Below are 21,427 nucleotides of genomic sequence, written 5' to 3' on the forward strand. Positions count from 1 at the left end.
TTTTCTGTAAGGTACAACAACCATTCTGCTTCTCACATGGACAGTTAGTTTGGTTTGCAGAAAACAACTCGTTGACTACTCACTACCGGACCTATTAGTAGCTGCTCACACTTACCTACCTACTGGTCTAACAGACTCATGGAAGTATTTTTTCACCTAGAATTTATTATCCCTAGTTGGAGTCTACAGAGGTTTATCTTTCTAAGGAATTGCCGAATTGAATTGCATTTATGAAACTTTCCTTCTACATAGGGGCTGATCTATGGCCACAGTGTTTGTTTTGTTTTTTTAGAAGAGAAATTTCATTAAGAAGAACAAGAGTAACAAGATCTGTTGACGGTTGCTTCTAATGAGAGACTCAACTTCTAACTGAAACCAACCCTGCCAAATGGTTTTTCTACTGCCCTATGCCATACGGGCTAAAGAATGAGCAATAGAATTACAGAATGAGCAATAGAATTACCAGAGCGTGGAACATGAATGCAATGACGAACACCCAAGCACTGCAGCCATCCAATCCAAGAAAACCAGCCCCTTTCCCAAGTCAAAAGCTTCACATGGACTAATCTTTTTGCAATCCCACATCTTCTGAACACATGCTCCACATCCAGTACAAAGAGCATGGGTGCTCACATGACGTTTTTGTAGGTTAGAATGAGTGGGCAAAGCATTATTTGTACCAACCCAAGTTCCATAAAAGCGTACGGAGCCCAATAGACTTGTAAGAAAAATGGAGTTAATTGAACTTTACATCACTAAAAGATCACAATTGTTTCGATTTAGTCACCCAATGTTAAATTGTTTCAACTCAGTCATCGATTTTCAAAATTGTTTCAATTTCAAAATTGTTTCAATTTCATCACACTAGGCAAATTTCCACAAATCTGGATAGTCAACCTTGCCTACATGGTATTTTGACCGATAAGTCAATAATGAGTTGGAATGGCAAATGCCACTTGAAAAGTAAAAAAATAAAATAAAATTCCCTGCATATATCATATATGTACAGACTTCATCATCTCCACCGCCATCACTAGCATTGCCATTCCCTCCATGTCCACTGCCTACATTAACATCAACAGAACCATCATTCTTTTCCAAATTCGTCATATACGCATCAAGGATGTCATCATCCTCATCATCAAGAGAACAATCAACAACCCCAGATTGAGTCATTTTCTAACAACTAAACTGCATATTAACAAGCACATACTTAAACTAACTCAGCACATACTTAAGTAAAAATAAAGTCGTATTTCATGATTCATTTGTTGGTTTGAGTTTTCGTACTAGTGAATATTTTCATGCCATATAAATAATCTCAAAAAAAAATTTGAAGCACGTTAGTCTTGGACACCGTGGCTTAAATGTGTCCCCATTGAGTTAGGATCCTTGATCCACCGCTATTTCTACACTTCCATCAATGTTTCTTATAACTTTTGATGTACAAACAAGTGCATTAGGTGCATCTTCAACATAATCTAATTCGAACATGATTCCTACCTACACTTGGTACTATGTTTTTTTAATGGAAAACCATTAAAACAGTAACGAGCATTCGCATCAACTACCCTTAACATATTTCATAAAATACAGATAAAATATCATTATTCTTTATTTTATAAATTTTTTATTCAACTAATACTGCATCAAATTACCTATCAGAATAATAATTATTTCTCTTTTCTTTATTATTCTATTAATATCAATTAATTTTATTACAGGTGGGACATGACAAAAAGTTAACCAAAATTGATAATAATCTGATGCATGTACCTACCCTTTTTTTTGGGATGGCGGGGGGTCGTTACCATGACGCCGTTGAATCCAGAGCCCATAACAAGTCCCATGTACCCACCCTACTTTAAGGTCGAGGGGGGCAAAACGTTACCATGACGCCGTTCATGGAAGGTTCTTGAAAACCAAAACGTCATAAGGGCATAATGGTAGTTTCATAGAAAGCCGTACCGTTATAAGTTGCGCGCTTCGCACTATACCTGTTCAGTTCCTCGTGAAGTTGTCACTCCATCCAGATTTTTCTCTGAACAGAAAATCCGTTTTATCATTGGGAAGTTTATTCGATGGCCGAGAAAAGTAAGATTCTGATCATCGGAGCCACTGGCTACATCGGGAAGTTCATCGCTGAGGAGAGCGCTAAGTCTGGTCATCCGACTTATGCGCTAGTGAGAGAAGCCACTCTGTCGAGCCCCGCCAAATCGAAGATCGTCGAGAATCTCAAGAACGCAGGCGTCAATTTTGTGACCGTAAGTGATATTTGAGGATTTCAGCATTTTTTTTGTACGTTATGTGTTTGTTTTCCTAGAAAGTGAAGGGAAATGAAATGGAAAAAAGATATTTTAGATTATTTTTCGGGATAAAGCACGGAAAGATTTTCGGATGTTTAAGAACGAAAAAGATCTAAACAAGGAAAAAGTAATAGAAATTCTGGATTTAATTGAAATGTTAATAATGTTGTTCTGGTATATTTTTTTGTTCGAAAGGGGGATCTGCATGATCACGAGAGCTTGGTGAAGGCGATAAAGAAAGTGGACGTGGTGATCTCGACTGTCGGTAGTCTACAGTTAGCTGATCAAGCCAAGATCATCGCTGCTATCAAGGAAGCTGGCAATGTCAAGGTAATATTACACTGCCATTTTTATTTTATTTTTTCACTTTAGCGTCTTCAAATGGAAGGAAAATTCAGGCAAATCAAGCCAAATAAGCTATTCCAGTTTCAATAGCTCAAGTTCACAGATCTGTGATTGGGTGCTAGGGAATCTTTGATATCTTTTCAATTGATTGTTTGTTTTGGTTGATTTGCATATATGTGAGAGTTTTTGAAAATTAAAACCTTATCTTCTTCCCTACTTTTGACTCACTAATTGTTCAAATAGTTTACACCTTATGAACACTCGGCCTGTTAACTACATAATCTGACTGAGTGACTTAGGATGTTAACTGTTGTTTTGTCCTGAAATTTTGCAATGTTACGCAGCGATTCCTTCCCTCAGAGTTTGGGAACGATGTGGACCGTACCCATGCTGTTGAGCCTGCAAAATCAGCATTTGCCACTAAGTCCAGCATACGTCGAGCTGTTGAGGCTGCAGGAATTCCACACACTTATGTGTCAAGCAACTTTTTTGCTGGATACTTTCTTCCTACTCTGAACCAGCCTGGAGCCACTGCTCCCCCTCGAGATAAAGTTATCATCCTGGGAGATGGGAACCCCAAAGGTTAGAACCAAATGGTTGTTTTCCAGTTGTTGTTTTTCTTTCCATTTTTGAGGGTAAAAAGAAAGCATAATCTGTCTAAACTTTAAAGGAGGTCTAATTTGTTTCAATTATTGATATGCATGTAGCTGTTTTCAACAAGGAAGTAGACATTGCCACCTACACTCTCAAAGCCGTGGATGATCCAAGAACCCTGAACAAAATCCTCTACATCAGGCCTTCTGCCAACATCATCTCATTTAATGATCTGGTGTCTCTGTGGGAGAAAAAGATTGGGAAAAACCTCGAAAAGATCTATGTTCCGGAGGAGCAACTTCTGAAGAATATCCAAGGTTAGGGAACAATATTATTACTTCCCAAGATACCAATTAAGTTTTATTCATTGTTCCTTGTAATGTCTTGAAGAGTCTTGCAAGGGTGCCAAATTATAATACTGGTTTTTGGTGTGTTCTTGCAGAGGCCTCTGTTCCTCTTAATGTGATATTGGCAATTAGTCATGCTGTGTTCGTGAAGGGAGATCACACCAACTTTGAGATTGAACCGTCATTTGGAGTGGAGGCTTCACAGCTTTACCCTGATGTGAAGTACACTACTGTGGATGAGTACCTTAATCAGTACGTCTGAATCCTCCTCTATAGTGAGCTAGCTAAGTAAATAATGTGGGATAACATTGCATGGTTGACGTTGACAATCTCTGGATTATGTAAGAGATTCTTACGTTAGCTTATAAATTTCGTGGCCTTCTATGAACTTGGTAGCTTTTTATGGCAATCTGTGCAATTTATGCTTCGTTTTCATGGGGAAAAAACTTACCACCGAAGAAGTACTCTAATGTTTTTATCAGACATCTCAGAGAATGGATGTGTTCCATTCGATCAAAAAACAGCTTTTAGCTGATGAAAACACACTTCCACAAACGAAAGGGAAATCAGTTGGTTCAGGCATTGGAATTTAGCTGTTTTCGATCGATAAAGCTCTCCCTCAACTGAGAGACCATGCCATGCACAATCAGAGTCTGATGCAGATACCCTCAGAGACAACTCTCTCAAGTTGCAAGACTCACAAATGAATAACAAGATCACAAAATCCTTCCTCCCATTTCTAGTTAGAGAGGCACATTAACACCAAATAGATTCGAAAAAACTCATTACAATGTTGAACAGTAACTTAAACAAACAAAAATTGCAACCGAACTAAAAAACTAAATCACTCATCGTTACAGGACAGATGAATTTATTGGGGTGATATCTAGAAAGATAACTAGAGTTTCTATGAATCACACCAGCTTAGGGACGCGTACCCTTTTTGCCGCTGTTTCCCTTCTTTCCCATCTTTGAAGCCTTTGCTGATCCTTTACCTTTTTGAGCCTTCGTGCCCTTACCCTTCTTGCCTTTCCCTGATCTTCCCATTCCACCTCTCTTTAAATCCTTCTTCATTCGTGGATCAACAAGAACTTTTCCCTTGCCAACTTTGACTTGGACTCCTTTCTTCGCAACCACATATTCCTTTTTAGGTCTCTTGGGCGCTGCCTTCTTATATAGTTGATCAATTAACTTTGTCTTTGAACGATCAGATATGTCTGCCTGGTCTGCTATTGTATTTGCCTTCTTGCGTACCTTCTCAAGTTTTCTCATGGCAACCCGCTTCTTTCGGGCTTTGGCTTGAGCCACTTTCTTAGCAGGTCGGGCATCAATTTCTTTGAACTGTGCTTTCATTGCATCAATCTCCGCTTTTGTGACAGGCTTGATTGGCTGTCGGTGCCTCTTTTCTTCATCCAAAAACCACTTGGGCAAGCCTGTATCATCAAACATATACCTATTGTATGCATCATCAAGTAACTGCTCCCTTTGTTTCTTTCTCAACATCTTCTTTGCACAAGCCAAAATTTCAGCTTTAGCATCAACATCGTAATCTTCCGATTCATCCGACGAGGAGTCATCACTTGAATCGGTACCGGGAGCAGGGACTATTTCAAAGTCATCTTCACCCTTGTGAGCTTGTGGTTGAGCACGGGTGGACCCAACAGCATGGTCAGCCGTTTTTTTCTTGGCCTTCTCTGCAACATGAAGTTTTTCCACCCGTCCATCAACCTGCATTTCATCTTCACTATCATATTTCCCTAAATCACCCTCCTGCACAGCTTCGGCAAAAACATCCTGACTAAACCACTTGTTTGTGATCTCCTCTTGAGTTGGTGCTTCCCCATCATCAAGTGGCACCACAAGAGGGTTTGCTTCATCGTCAACATTATCCTTGTCTGAATCATAATCAGAGTGAACAATACCATCGCCTCCATCACCCTGCATAGGAGAATATAAAATAAAAACTAGGTATGGTGAAACAATGTAGTGCAGCAAACTCGTCTACTTCCAGCACATGTTTACAAGCAACATTAGAGCCCGATGGCCAAGTGGTATATTCACCAGTGCAGCATGAGTAGCTTCAAAGAGGAAATTAAAACTAGCCAAGTGCAAGAGGAAAAATATATCCTTTGAGAAAAATTCATATGTGGCGAAGCAAATGGGGTCAACGGTAATATAATTCCCAAAATGGACACGTGTGACCAAATAACATTTCTACGCAGACGAGTTGGGGCAAAAAAAAAAAAGCTAAACAAAAATTTAAATTCTACCAAATTTTCAGGCTGAGGAAAAAAAGGTACAAATATCAACAGATCCTAAAATCATTAAAGGAGGCCCATACCTCCAAAAGTTGATCAGAATAAGCTTGTTTTGCACGTTTCCGCTGTTTAGTACTCCCATCCTTTTTAGCCACAAATCGTTCATAAGCCTGGTCGAGAATCTCTTCCATTTGTTCATCATACCTAGCGTGAAGAGAAATTTTTTAATGACGGAAACATACAATTTTAGTCACTCTATTCCTTGTATCAGAAACAGGTGTAACACATGGGTAGAAGGAATTTACCTTTTGCGTTCTTCGTCAGAATCTATCTCACCGGAAGAGTGATCCCGGTGGTCTTCAGGGCTCTCTTCCTTATCACTATCACCTAAATCACCATTCTCATCATCATATTCAGTAGAATCAACAGCTACCAGATCTTTCTTTCCCTGTAACGCGATTGGAAATTGCAGAACAATAAGATCATGCGAATATGATAACTTCAGGTGCCCAGTAAAATTTAAGTAAAAGTATCTTCAAAAAAAAAAGCACCGATAAATTTTCAGCCCCCAAAAAATAAAATTGCTGCAAATAGCCAAGTAAAGTCGAATTTTGAGCACCCAGCCAGAAGATGAGAAGGGGGTTTAGCTATGTAAGCAGAAGGGGGTAAGGATAGGCTTTGGGAATACAACCAATACAATAACAGAAGGCAAAGGCAAAATTAATACTGGTCTCCGTCTCATACACCCAAAAAACAAGCTTAATAATAAATGGCACTTGGAAGCTTCATGTTCTTATTTAACCACATCAGGATGTGATTTCCTTGATCCAAAAACATGTATTACAAACTCTAAAGGATAAAGTTATAGTTCCTTCAAAAAAATGGATGATAAGAGGGGACGGGTAAAAATTAAATGACCTTCTAGACCAGTACAAAACAAATATCGAACTTTTAAAAAAGTTAAGCGTGCGCCTCCTGACAAACAATTGCCCAAAATATGAAAATGGTCACATGGCTATGTCTTGAATCATAATTTGGTGCAGACTAACAAGTCAGATTTGTTTTATAGAATTCAGTAAGGTAGCACAAAAACACTAGTAAAGCAAGAGACTACCTTTATGGAAGAGAGCGAGAACAACTCATGATCAGTATAACCATCTTCCATTGCATCTATTTGCATTCCTGTAGCCTTTCGTGCCTTGTCCTGATATATTCAACACAACAAAGTATGAAATAAAACAAGAAAATTTCATATCAAGTGATGAAAAAGAATTGTACGCAATCCAAAATATAAACATGCACTGGTCTACCACCCCCCCACCCCGGGTAAAAAAAAAAAAACCCAAAACAAACTGCCATAATTAATCAAACATTAGCACCCCCCCCCCACCCCTTTTTCTCTTTCTTTTGGATACACCAATATTACATCCCGCTGGGAAGTTTTGCTTGGAAACTGAAATATAGTTAAATTTTATAAATCATAGATGTTATATACACAGTACAACCTCCAAAACAAGGATTAATCTTAATAGAAGATAAAGGTCTATCTTCACGCGAAGCACGAATTAGAAGTACAACCTTAGCTCGTCTTTTAGCAAGAAGCTTCTTCTCCCGTTTCTTCTTGCGCTCCATGGCATACGTCAACTCTTCCATCTCATTCAGCAATTTATCATCGTCATCCACGTCTTTTTTACCACCATCTGTGTCTTTTTTACCACCATCTGCTGCTGCTGCTGCCGCCGCAGTGGTCTTTTGTGAAGGAGAAAGGGCCTTTCTCATGTGCAGACGCCACCTGGAGGGCAAAACATAGAGAAAAATGTGATGAAAGATAAAACATCTCAAAAGAACCTAAAAATCTCACAAAATCACTGTATGCCCTCTTTACATGCAATGCACTTGAAGGGAGTACCGCATTACTCTTTCCATCAATAGATATTATGAAATGATAACATATGCATGAATTAGTATCAATACCAAGTGCAATCAATTTGAAAACCAACTTTGATAAAAAAGCATCGAAAAAAGTTCAGCTAAGTTGATCTTGACATCCAAAAAAGTTCAATTGCCAACTGCAATGCATTATTTTTGGATGATATTAACCCCAACTGCACACCAGAGGGCACATTTTTCCTTCATAAGTCATTTTTTTCTTTTAAATTATTAGCATGAGAGTGAACTTGAACCTTCCCCTGGTTTAAGCCCTAAGGAGTAAGGCCAAAAAGGAGGTATTTTAGGTTTTCTCCGACATAAGTATAAGATCTAAGCAAAAAAGGAGTAATTCTACTTCTGTTTAATATACAGTCACTTAGCAGGTGGAATCCCTTGGAGCAGTTCAGGACCATATGAGCCCATAGTGAAACTGCAAACTGGTGCCAAATAGCCTATATACATTCAGAAGCTAATGCAAAAATCTTAATTTGTTTATTCCCATTCTAAAATGTCAAGACAGACAACAGGACAACTGGACAAGCCATGCCATTTAGCCATCGTATTGATAAACAAAAACTAATAAGATATTTATCATGCCTAATGAAAGCCAAGTTGAATATTTAAATCACATCACTGAAGGAACATCAAGACTCAAATACAAAAGGCCTTCAAAAGACTTATGTTCATCTCAAAGCTTTCAATAATTCATTGGAGCATACCTTTACAATCAAGAATCGAGCAGGTCAGTTCACAACCTATGTCACAACTCCTAGAATGCAATTAGTCATGTCAATGCCTAGAAATTTTAAAAAATGGGAACCCTGTCTCATAAACTACTGCTGCAATATTCTACATTTTTTGGGTGGACGGTGGGGAGGAGGGGTTGGGGTGTGCAATCACATGACAAACAAACTAAGTCCAAGGATGCCAAAATAGCTTTGCTCACACAACTCATCCGGATCATCAAAACATAATAAATGTAAAAGGAAAATGGAGTAAGAGGGATGCAGAATTCTGTGCGTGGCTTACTTCAATAAATGCTTGAAGTCTTGCTTTCCCAAAACACGCAGATCATCACACAGAGTTTTAACCTGGTCAGAGAACTCCCTTATCAGTGTTTGAAACTGTAACAAACATAATACAAAAGTTTTAATGCGGGAGAGAGATTACTTCTTCTGTTGTTAAAGCGTGATCCTTAATGGGCAAGGAAGCCTCATCGGTAAAGGCTATGGAAGTAACAGAACCAAGTATCTCCAGAGGAGCATCTGACCAAATGAAATCTGCAGCCGAAGACACTTTCCTCAAAGTGGTGTCTCCATCTTCATAGCTGTAGTTAGGAACCAAGTTAGCAATGGAATAAAACATACTGTGCAAATATGGGAAAATATGTATATTTGCATATCATAATATAATATGTTACAACAGTTTATAGCAATTAAAAATTGACAGAAACCCACCACACATAAGTTCCTTTTCTTTTCCCTCTGCTGGGGAGTACAAACAAGTTCAATCACAATAAAGCATAAGGCATTACCATTTGGAGACCTTCTAATATTAATAACACCGGCATTGGACACCTTTTAATATTAATATCAAATACTATGGGACACCATGCTACTGTAGAACTAGAAACAATGATAGCTGCCATAATATATAGCTTATGTGGTTGCAGAAACAACAATAAAATTATGATGCCAATCAAGGAAAGTACCACATACCCATCACGATGTCTCTTTTGCTTTGTACCTCTAAGCACATCCACCACCTACATATAAAGCAGATAAGATTATAACCAGGTTAAAACAATAATATTGTATAGGAGATGGATGAGAGTGATTCCATTTTTTCCATTATTTTAGAAGGATTACCTTTCGGGGCGGCTCTATAGATCCCTGAAACAAATGCTTCACATCTAGAAGACGTGGATCAATCTTTGCAGGGGCCTTGTACTTTAGACCCAAAACATATATCTCTGCAGAAGCTGAACGACTTGCTGCTGGTTTATCAACCTCAACCTTCTCAAATAACTGGAAAAAAAAAAGCATCATAAAATCAGGTGCCCATGGAGTTATGGCCATTATATTTTAGCAGTAGATCAAATAATCACCTGCTTGAGGCAGTAGAGGACAGAACTATAGTCTTGGGACCTGAAAACCTAATGAAGGACAAATGATAAGCAATCAGAATTGGTTCTCAATTTTTCATGGCGAAAAACTTAGGCATACAAAAAGATCTGGATGAAACAGCAGCAATATATTGAATGAGCATTCCTTGCTTAAAAGAAAATTTTGAATTAACTTTAAATTGAGGTTAATGTGTGCGCAAAGAAGTACATTTCTCAAGCATTTCTTCGTAATTCAAATGAAGAAACAAATAAATAGAAACTTAATTTGAAAGAAGCACAACAAGCAATGTAACCCTGGTCACGAATTAAAATTAGAAGAACTTCCAGTTTCAACGAGCCATGAAATCAAAAGAATAGAACCACAGAATCACTCAAAACACCTCAAAAAGAACATCATAGAGAGCATCGAAAATTCATAAACCAAAGCTGAAAACGAATCAGCCACAGACGCACTTTAGTAACGAAAGTTCCCTTCGGAGCCAAGAACTGTGTTGCGAGCCTAACGGAATCAATGACGAGCGCGTTCTGGCTCATTGCCTCCTGAGCCCAGGCACCACCGACATTGGGAGAACCATCGTGGATGACCAAATCGAAGGCCCTAACCCCATGCTGGTCCATGATCTTCTTAATTTTGGCCTTGCACTCAGGCTTGGTTATGTCCTGCTCGAAAGATAGTGCGCCGCGTATAGGGGCAATAGGCACAAGGTCGATACCGAGAACGAGACTGCCGACGGGGACGCGTTGGACTGCGACCTGCATCCAACCACCAGGGGCGGCGCAGAGATCGAGGACTGCGCGTGAAGAATGAAGGAAGGAGAACTTGGAGTCGAGCTGAACCAGCTTCCATGAGGCACGGGAACGGTAACCGTGCTCCTTGGCGAGCCGGTAGAACTTGTCCAACCTATGCTTGCCTTTCACCTTCCCCATGATGTTGCGATTTTAGTGAAAGGTCTGTGTAGGGTTTTAGGGTTTCAGATTATATAACTAACCTGAATAAAACCACCGCTACAGTTTATGACTTGTGTAGAGTCTGCAGACTACAAGGGCCGGTTGGCCGTGCTAGGCCTGGCCCAATGATTTGTAACGGGCTACAATTTGTAACATGATGGGCCTGATTTTTGGCCCGGTCCGTTACGCAACTCACCGTGCCGGATCTCCACGGCCGGGCAGCTCGATTTTACAAAAATTAAAGTTATTTAACAATTAGATTTGGAATAGATCCATAAAAATAATAAATAATATATGGAATAGATATGAAAAAAGATGTGGTGTAATGGTTAGTGTATCAACAAACAAAAGATCAATTTGTATTTAAAGAAATCCTGGTCCGCCATGTCTGTAGGACCCGTCAGCACAACCCTTTACGTTAGGGGTGTTCGCGATCGATTGCGGTATGTTTTTTAAGTTTTTTACATGAAAAAAAAACCAACCAAATGATCGATTTTTTATCGGTTCGGTTCAATTTTTAATGATGAAATGTGCAACTTTGTATAATAAAAAACCAATCAATTATTTCGATTTCAGTTTTAACGATTTTTTTTAACAGCCTTACTTAGGGTGCTGAGCCATGGTATTTGAGATTCGTGGGCCGGCTCAATCGACGAAATCTCAGGACTGACCCACTTTACCCCTCAAATTGAATTGAATGCTACACCAAAAGAAAAATGAAGAAACAGGGATGCAATGCCCGCTGAAATCCACCGTTCAATGCTTCTCAAACTACATCAAATGCGCACAGGCATGGGTCATACCAAACCAACAAGCTCTCATCGGAAGAAGAAAAAGTAAAGATCTCGAAATCATGTCGATGAACCTCTTCAATATTCATGAAATACGCACGGCCATAACAAAGATGTTTTACTCAACTACACCACACACACAGACAGAGCATCAAGAAATGATGATAATCAACTAATCAAAACAAATACTTGAACTGAATTTCTTCTTAATATGTTGTATAAAACAAGAGGCTTTCACCAAATGCACATCGACACTTCTTCTGCCATCATAAAATGCAACGGCTCAATTTAATTTTACATTTTTCTATGTGCTAAATTCCATCGTATCTTGAAGCATGTGCCACCAAAAGGAGAAGGAAAAAAATGAACACAGATTTTCACTACTAATACTTTCTTCCCTAATTGCTCTAACATAAAACGACCCAGCTTCAATCGCCACGGGAGCCACTGCTACTTGCAGAAGATTTCTTACCACCATACTTCTGTTAAAGATTAAAATAACAGAATATCATCTTTCAGGAGCATATATTTGTAGTTTAGAGAAATACAAAAAAAGAAGAGCCTCCTTTTGCGACAGAGGTATCACCGTTAGTACACGAAACTAACCTGCTTTCCAATGCTGAAAGGAATATATTTGTATTTGATCATGTGGGCAATTTGGCGCCTCATTGTAAGGGCAAACAGAACAATCCAGTAGCAAAGTAATATAGGCCAGAAAACAGGAACATCAAATATGGAGAAGAAGGTCATGACAAATGCAATGCAGAATGCCTTCGTGAAGGAATACCTGGAAACATGACACCAATAACAACAGTATTAACCGCATGCATTTACAGTGAGAAGGATGTATAAATCCGCTCCACGCCATGAGTGAAAAGACTTCTCAATTCTATGATATAAACATTAAGATGGTCCAAATTATAAATCCAAAGGTCAACATTAAGAGTCTATGAGGTACTGCTGTCACCACCTAAAAATTACTAAAAGAGTAAAAGGTAAACACAAATTAAAGAAAGAATTCATCATCAATTTCATGCTAAATCTTTGAACCAAAAAAAACTAGCCATGTGACCACATAATAACTAGCAGGCTAAAACCAAAAGAAAGTGATTACATGAACATTGAAATTAAGTTATTTTCACACACTAAGAGTAAAACTTGCAAGTTCAACTTTGGGAAGGGAGTAATGAATGTTATTACCCTATATTGCTTGCACGTAAACTAAAAATTTTCAATAGAGCTATAACACGTTCGCTCATGTAAGTTATCTAAGACCTCTTCTTCCACAACTGAAAACTTTAAGAGGGATCTAAACCACCAAACTGCCATGGCTTATGCATATTAAAAGTTAAAAACAGAGGCACTTAGAGCACCAATCTTTCCCACTCACCAAACAAAGTAAGGGGTGACAAATCAAGCATTGCAAGACAATTTGCTTCAGAAAGTGGGTTCCAATGATGTAAGCCTTAATAACAAGTATTTGCAACCAGCTATTATAGGCCACTGCATAAAAATGTTTCAAAGACCGTGTAGAGCAGGCAACTCACTTAGACAATAGAAACAGATACAAGAAAATTTAGAAGATTCATAGAACAGCTTCAAATATCCATCTAAATTAGAGGAGAATTACACCCAATGTATGTCTTAAATCTTTATACAAGAGCAGCTCATTTGCTCTCGAACACAGCAATAGAATAATGCAAATTTAAATTCTTTACAAATACGTGCATGACATCTAGATCATGGAAAAAAAGTTTTCCTCTAATATATTCAGTAGTTTCATCATTCGTGCATCAAAATATTAAAGGTAGCAACTAGCAACAAATAATATTGAATCTCTGAGATCACCCAATCCTTCCATGTATCCTCTCCTTTTTCTTTTTTCTATCCTTTGAGATTGTTGATTGCTCCAAGTACTATTTAAAAGGAGCTATAAAACAGTAATTGCTATTGTTCCAATGGAAACCCATGTTGACATAGGATTACCATAAACCAATAATAGCGTGAATGAAGATGGGAAGACTCATAAACAAGAATACCCCAACCCCCCCCCCCCCCCCCCCCCACCAAAAAAAGCAAACTATAAAAAGAACAGGATCTTCCAGAACAAACAGTTGGCACAAAAAATAAACCAAGGTGGTGAGATAAAAATGCAACATTCCAGAACATCAAGATAACTCAACAAATAACACGTGAGAAATAGAGAATCAGCTACAAGATTGCACAAACACAATATCAAAAAATGCTTGCAGCTAACATGACATCGAGAAATATTACAAACAATGAAAATAGAGGGTGGGAGGAGCATCTTCAATTACCAAAATTTGAACTCAGGAAGTCGACGAATGAATGGCTTGAATTCATCAGAACCTTTTGTTGGCAGCAAGTGCCCATTTGAAGATTCAAGTTCAGGATCAACCAGAGGAGACAAAAACCCAATCAGCAAATTCAGTAGATAGATCCCAAGACTGTACGAGATGATGTAAAATCCTTGAACATAATAGACTCGTAAACAGTAGAGAGCCATTACTACAAAAGTCCCAATCCACCTATTGACTGAATGAGGAGTAGTCTTATCCAAATAATACTGGTACCGCCTCCAAGCACCATGAGCCCACTGAGACACGGGTGATGCCACTGAGGCACCGTCACCGCCAATCCCCTCCATTCAAATTTCAATCACAACCCCAAAAAACCTGCAAACATAATATCATAATCCACTGAAATCACGTAAATCAACTCACAAGAATCACCAGATATATCACATACACACATGAAACTATGAGTTTCCTTCACCTATGAATGCTTGTGTGCTTAACTGCTTATATGCGACAGTTCAAAATATCTAATATGAATCAAGACCATGAACAATAAAATTCCTTCAAGCCACACAACGTGCAGATTTTCAAGTCCAATGAAACACTAACACACTTGAAGTTGTTGATATGTGTATTATAGGGTGAATGATTGCGGTGTTTTTTTTATTTAAATACCAGTAATAATAACTAAATCACAAAAAAAAAAAAAAAAGGCAGAAAACCTAATCCCGTATTAAATGGCCAAGAAAACGCAAGAAAGTAAAGAAATTAAGGTCCGGATTGTATTCCCCAGCTTTTCGGAATTCAAAACCTTAAAGCTCACCTAGCTTCTCTTAAAGCGGATATAGACAATAGTATTAATCCAAAACAACGCAAAATCGTACTAGATCCGAGATTTTCCTCTAATAGTCAGAACATTGGCTCGATATACTAAGCAACCAAACAAGGATTCCATAGAACACAAGCAGCCAATACAGTATAAAAAGAAGCTACAGATGCAGATCTCCGAATGAAGAACAAACGCTATATAAAAGCCAGATTCCGCATTGAAAATCGATGAAAAGAATAGAGAGTGCAAGACTGTAGGGAACATGAGAGAAGGAGCTGACCTTTCTTAGACTCGGAGAGAGAGACGGAGTCTCGTTAGTCTTCGTGAAGAGATCGAATCTGATTGTTGTTCAGAAGACGAAAAAATAGCAGATCTGTGCGGGTTAACGGATTTTTGTGTACTATTATTTTATTTTATTTTTTTATTTAAAGGAATTATTAAAGTTACCGTCGGTGACACTGTACAGAAGTTCAATGTCGACGATTGACCAAACAGCCAGCATTTTTTTGTCGTAAGTATACGGCTACATGGTGGTGCGAGTATTTTGTCTATTTTTTCTCGTTTTATATATATATGTATATAATTATCAAATAAGGACCTAAAATAAGGGTGTAAATTAAGAGTTTATATTTAAACCATTGATTTAAAATATGTGTGACTCAAAACAAGAGGTTTCACATGTCATCTCACTCATCTACACTACAACCATTGATCTGACCAACGACAAAGATTAAATTTAATAAAAAAATTTAAAAAAAAACTGTAAAGATGTTGGCCATTATGCCTTACATGACACGTTGGATTCCAAAATCTATTTCGATCGAACTGGTTGGGGAAGATGTGCATTGTCGAAATGAGTAGAATGGTACCATTGATTGCCGAAAGAGACGTTGGAGTTGTCCAGATTAACGACCAGAAGAGGTGATGGTGCACGACTTCATACTCAAATTCTAGCCAATTTCCATTGTGATTAAGTCTGTGACTGGTCGGAAAAAGATTTATGGCGATAATGAGCTTGGTTTTGGTAGGTCGACTGCTTGAAATGGTGATTGGCCATTACTTTTGTAGTACGTGACCAACGGCAATGACTTTCCAATTTAATTTTTTTATTTAACTGTAATTTAAGCCGTTGGTTTGTGAGATTTGAAGCTCGTAAAATATAAAAATTAGGGGGTGTGCCTAGGTGAAAACTCATTTTAAATGTCAAAATATTATTGAAAAATTACTCTCTCACAAATGTGCTTTGGTTGGGAAATAAAATTAAAAATGTATAGATCACACAAACTTCAGCCCAGCCCATCGTGTGCAAATGGACATTAGAAAGTTTGCACAAATCTAGCCCGCCCATTATGTGTCGACGATCATCAAATCCAAAATTAGCGTGTTCACAAATCCAAAGTAAAGTTTCCATGAATATGAATTGCATAGAATTTTAATACATTGAATCACATAACAAAGATTAGTTACTACAAGCCATGTAGTCTACTCACTCACTTGAATACTCACTCACTTGAATACTCACTTTCCCACCTCCACGAGATCATGGATTTGAGTGGGGGATGCGAGATATTTTCTTAAAATAAAGTAAATCCGTGAGACAAGGGGACGGTAGGAATACCTATAGAGATACTCCAGACTCACTTTCACATCTCCACGAGATCACGGATTTGAGAAGACGATATATTTTCTTGAAATGAACTAAATTATAAATCCGTAAGGCAATGTAAGTGTATGAATACCTATAGAGATACTCACTTTCTCACCTCCACAAGATCCTAGATTTGAGTGGGGGAGACGGGAGATATTTTTTTGAAATGAGATGAATCAAAAAGAAAGAGGATAGTGGGAATATCCATAAAATTACCTATCTTATTGCAAACATCTCATCCATAGAAGAATATGTCCTCAATTTTGGGAACATGGTTGTTGAAGATGCTCCAAGTTTGTGGCTCCTTTTATTTTTCGATGAAATTAATAAAGTTTAGTGAATTGTACTAAATTTTTTTTTCCTCAAGAGTAAAATAACGAATAAAATAACGTGAAAAAGAAAAACCAAAAATTGAAAGTAAAAAAACAAACAACCGAGGTGGGTCCCTGCAGTGCGTCTTTTGCCGGTTGTGGGCTGAGCAGAAAAGATCACGTATGACGCTTTCTCCTCCTTCACCACATAATCGCCGTTCCTTTAAATCATATTTTTATGCATAAGGTTGTGATCGCCGGATCTGGGAATTTGAAGCTCCCACCGCTGCGCTGAGGTTGCTCTGTTTGCGTGTCTGAGTTGTAGCCAGGTAAGTTAAAGCTAAGTGATTGAACTCGATTACATATTAGGTCATTTTTTCCCCTCTTTCTGATATGAAGCTTTGAATTCTGCGTACATGTTTGTGTTTGAGTGTATGCATAGTTGAATTGTAGGTTGTGGATACTGGGTTTCACTTGATTTTTGTTGAAAGAAATGAGAAGGGGTTTTTAGTTTTTGCTCTGGAGTCTCCAGTCTGGAGTTTAGGCATAATTTGTTATAGACCTAAAAATAGGGAGAAGATATCTTGTAAGAATGCGAAGTATCATCGTTCTCTTCTCAGGTTTTGTTTCAATTTTTGCTGAAAAGTAGAACTTGTTCTGGTAATTATATGCCGTGTGGTCTTTGGGGCTTGAAAGGTTGTATTGTGGTTTACTGTGAATTAGTAAAGATGAGGTTGTGATATGGTGATTCTTGAGATTTTTGTATGACTAGGATTGCTGCGATTTTCTGGAATCCATTAGGGTTTCAAATTTTTTTGTCAACATATAGCGGTGTTTAGATCTTACGACGGCCCCAAACTGTGGCTGGATGGAACCCATTAGCATTTGCAATTTTTGGTCAACATCTATGGTGCAATCTTTCTCTTGTGGACCATAGAGCATAGAATTGCAATACTGTTTGAGTGCTAGTTGTCATCAAATATTGTTACATGTGATAAGCGTCTTGATTCTAAACACTGCTTCCTTAACTGCAATTTCAGGTTGATTTAGATAGACCTTTGAAGTTCCTTGTTCGTATTGATAGTTTAGTGGATCCTTTTTATCATGTCAAACCACAAGAGTGGTGAAATGACCGGACAACCGCTGCATCCTAACCAATCTGTTTGGATGGCTCATTGGACGAGTACAAATACTAAGTCAGCAAGCCCAGCACATCAACGGCTGCTTCATTATGAGCCCAAGGGAGATGATCATAAGACTATGAGTTGCCCTTTATTAACTGGGCCAGTGGCATCGACAGATTGTTCTAAACATGGTTTAGATTTTAAAGAATTTGGTAAGGTCAAAACAAATTATCATATGAACGATAGCTTGACAACGGGTTCGAAAAAGTCGAGGAATGAAATATTTAATCCATTTCCAATGTTCAATGTCTCCAAAGATAGTATGTTTGATGCAAAAAGTGATCAAACCCCCTTACGCCATCAAATACGTTTTAGGTTAAACAATAGTCCTGATTCTGGATTCATTAGTTCTCCAGGTAGAACTGAGAACAAATTGTCTTCGTTGCCTGCATGTGCTCCTCCTGAAATTGGTACTTCATCAAGAGAATGTCTTTTTCAGTCTGAAGGCATTACAAAGTACCTGGAGCAGCAGTTTATACCTGTTAAGACTCTTGGAAAAGACAGCTCAGCTGCTTCATCATCTTCTCATGATGATTTTACGCGGTCGGCTACTAAAATTGTGCCTTATGGAATGAACAGAAGCGAGACTTCTGTGAAGTCATTGTTGCATAGGGAAGAAGAAATTAATCAGTCAAGCTCTGTCATAGCATCGAAAGAACGCTTCAAAAATAATGATTATAACGGGCATTCTTCTCTTTTTGTTAAAGAGAAGCCAATTCATAATGAAGCAACTCTGTTAGTGCGTGATCTCTCGCCAAGCAATAGCGAGGCAGCAGATTTCCTTGGTGAACAACGGCAGAATACGAAAAATAATTATGGGCTTGGATTGTTTCCAAGCAGAAGCAATTCCCTAGAGAAGACTGAATCAGAAAATTTGTATCAATGGTACTCAGTACCAAAACTTCCATGTTCTGTTCGTGATGAGGAAACTATGAGAATATGTACTGCTGAAGATTCCACGGAAGAATCATCCAGAGGCCCTCCCTTTTTTTCTCAGACAACTCACCATTTCTTGATCACAAAAAAGACAGATATAAATGTGTCTGATGGAAGTCAAATGTTTAAGGAATCAATGGTATCTAGCAAATGTAAAGGAAAAGTGGTTGGTGAACTACTCAGTTTATCTCCGGATTTGAGTTTTCAGGTTCCTCGAGGAGTGAAACTACAGGCTTTAGATGGCTGCACACAAATTGAACGAAAAGGGATCACTGGAAGTGTTGAAACTTCCGCTGTTCAAATAAGGAATGAATCATCAGCTGAAACTGATACTATGGACATGAATCCTCTTCGAGAGAACGATGTTTCTGGTATGTGGACGTTTTATTTTTATCTCATATATTGTGAACCTTTTTTTTTGTCGTGCTCAAATGGAGATGTTTCCTGGTTTTATATTACCGAGTCTAATTAAGAAACTAAAGTACCAAACATAATGTTAACATAATTATATTCATACATTTCTAATATAATCTCAAGTTCTCTAGTTATTGTTGATGTTGTGCTTTTGTTGGATTCATAATGAGTTATTTTTGTCTTTTTCTTTTCAGGCATGGCTTCATCTTCATCAAATAAGGTAGCTTTTTTATATTTCGATCGTTCACCTTTGTTTCCTCTTTAGCATTCTAAACCAATGTTTGCATAACTATAGAGGTATGTCATCTATATTGGTTTGCATAAAGTTGACGAATTTTTTTTCAAAACTTTGTTTTTGGTTTGATGCGACTTAATGTGTGACTGAGGTCTGGATTTCAAGCCAATCATCCCTTGAGAATAATATATTACTGAGGTATGTTGAACAATGTTTCTAAGCATGAGACCATGGTGGCGGGCATGAATGTTCACTTTAAAATCATTATTCCTGATATACTTTGTTATTGTAATATGAAGTATGTGATTGTATTTCTACTCTATCTGTTCTCGGTGATGGTATTTTCCAGTGTCCAGAGCCCATTCATGGCGTAAAAAGCGTTTCATTGTATTTTGAGTTTTTGACAATAATTAAAAAATAAATACATGTATAGTTTTTTTGGTTTAAGAATTGAATTCTAAAGATGGCATGATGGTATTTGTAGAAGGTGAGAGTGCAAAGCAGTTAGCTTATCAATTTTTAAGTAATCTAGTGAGTGTAATATCGGGTTGTGGATTTGCAGGGTGTACTCCAAAAGTCACCAAAAGCTCAAGCTGCAACAGCTTCTGGTAGAGAAGAAATTGGAGATGGGGTACTGAATATGAACCAACAACCTCCAGCACTTGCAGGTGTTGTAAGCTTGTCAAATGATAGAGAGACAAGCACCTCTAGAACCCAGAGTTTGAATGTGGACCAACTATTTTCGCATGCTGAACAGCATACAAATTCAAAATTTTGTGCTTACCACGGTGAACTGGGGCCAGAGCCAAGCAGCAGATGGGTTAAACGCCTCAAGTCGAGTGCTTCTGGTTCTTTTGATTATGGAACGAAGAGCTTGAAAATGGAAGAAGCCTCTTCCCAAAGAAAAGTTCATAACCTCTTTGGCAAAATGTCGAAACGTAGTATAACAGATAGTGCAGACTTACAGATGGGTAAACGTCATGGGAAACATCCAATGTTATTAGATCAGACGATACTGCCATTAGGAAACTCTGGGTCCTCTTCAAATGACTTACTGGGGAAAAGTGATATAACACTTTCACATCCTTGGATCCAGAGGTGGTGTCGTCATCAAGCTACATCTCCAAAAACTACTGCTGAAGCTCCAGTGATGTGTGAACCACAACGTTCAAAGGCCACTGCTTTTGAGTATCAAAAAAAGAAGTTTCCTAGCATTGCTGCTATGGCTCTGATGGCAAAAACCATGACTGGTTTTCAGCCATGCGAATTTATCAATAAGGGTCCTGTAGTAGTTTGGAATAGTTAAGGATCTTGAAATCTCCCCGTGCATATGGTGGATGAAACTTAGCCAAGTAGTCTGTCACATCGGCCGGTTCTCATCAGTTGACAGGAGGCAAAACTGCTTTGGTGATTTTGTCACATGGTGATCAGATTTCTGTATAGTGTGAATGTTGCTTTGGTGTATTCTGGCCTGAAGTTGTATCTCAAACCTTTATCTTTTCCTTGAAAAAGTGTGTGTTCTGAATATGGCATCTATAGGAGGCTGTGTCGAAAATGCCCCCATTGGATGACCACAGCAGCTCCCTCTTTAGTTGTTGGCATTAGGTTTTTTATTAATTTAAGGGAAACAAATAACGCATGAACCAAAAAGAATATGACTAGCAAGTGAGGAACATGGGGGCTTTTGATTTTTCTTTGGGAATACTTGATTGAAGAATAGAGCCCTAGGCTTGTGCAGTTCCATCTGGTATGATTGGTCAAAAGTTCAAGTCATAAGTGCTTGATGTGTGTTTATTTCCCGAGGTAAGGGCCCTTGTAGTAGAAATCATTTTAGTTTTTCCTGTCGTTTTCATCACAGACGTCCAATTTGCTCACATAATTTTTGAATTTGACAAACAAACTGAATGTT

At 38.2% G+C, this 21,427-nt stretch overlaps 4 protein-coding genes across 4 annotated transcripts; 2 read left to right on the forward strand and 2 right to left on the reverse strand.

The window, feature by feature from the left end:
- Nucleotides 1-1,999: 1,999 nt before the first annotated feature.
- On the forward strand, nt 2,000-4,027 carry LOC120001957 (phenylcoumaran benzylic ether reductase Pyrc5). The gene is made up of 5 exons (XM_038850484.1): nt 2,000-2,264; nt 2,502-2,636; nt 2,996-3,233; nt 3,359-3,562; nt 3,688-4,027. The coding sequence occupies exons 1-5, from the start codon at nt 2,082-2,084 to the stop codon at nt 3,852-3,854; spliced, it is 927 nt and encodes a 308-aa protein (XP_038706412.1). The 5' UTR covers nt 2,000-2,081; the 3' UTR covers nt 3,855-4,027.
- A 269-nt stretch (nt 4,028-4,296) lies between these two features.
- On the reverse strand, nt 4,297-10,884 carry LOC120001953 (adoMet-dependent rRNA methyltransferase spb1). The gene is made up of 11 exons (XM_038850480.1): nt 10,358-10,884; nt 9,887-9,934; nt 9,648-9,806; nt 9,498-9,544; nt 8,950-9,106; nt 8,809-8,870; nt 7,429-7,642; nt 6,965-7,054; nt 6,156-6,298; nt 5,934-6,054; nt 4,297-5,530 (listed from the first exon to the last, which is right to left on the reverse strand). The coding sequence occupies exons 1-11, from the start codon at nt 10,829-10,831 to the stop codon at nt 4,517-4,519; spliced, it is 2,529 nt and encodes an 842-aa protein (XP_038706408.1). The 5' UTR covers nt 10,832-10,884; the 3' UTR covers nt 4,297-4,516.
- Nucleotides 10,885-11,802: 918 nt separating this feature from the next.
- LOC120001958 (protein RER1B-like) lies at nt 11,803-15,225 on the reverse strand. Its single transcript, XM_038850485.1, has 4 exons — nt 15,071-15,225; nt 13,962-14,339; nt 12,250-12,430; nt 11,803-12,125 (listed from the first exon to the last, which is right to left on the reverse strand). The coding sequence occupies exons 2-4, from the start codon at nt 14,309-14,311 to the stop codon at nt 12,072-12,074; spliced, it is 585 nt and encodes a 194-aa protein (XP_038706413.1). The 5' UTR covers nt 14,312-14,339; nt 15,071-15,225; the 3' UTR covers nt 11,803-12,071.
- Nucleotides 15,226-16,902: 1,677 nt separating this feature from the next.
- LOC120001954 lies at nt 16,903-21,306 on the forward strand. The gene is made up of 4 exons (XM_038850481.1): nt 16,903-17,078; nt 17,790-19,240; nt 19,478-19,503; nt 20,081-21,306. Exons 2-4 carry the CDS (start codon nt 17,854-17,856, stop codon nt 20,822-20,824), a joined length of 2,157 nt encoding a protein of 718 aa, XP_038706409.1. The 5' UTR covers nt 16,903-17,078; nt 17,790-17,853; the 3' UTR covers nt 20,825-21,306.
- The last annotated feature ends 121 nt before the right edge of the window (nt 21,307-21,427 follow it).

This window comes from Tripterygium wilfordii, chromosome 7, assembly GCF_013401445.1.
Source record: "Tripterygium wilfordii isolate XIE 37 chromosome 7, ASM1340144v1, whole genome shotgun sequence".
Lineage (NCBI taxonomy): Eukaryota > Viridiplantae > Streptophyta > Magnoliopsida > Celastrales > Celastraceae > Tripterygium > Tripterygium wilfordii.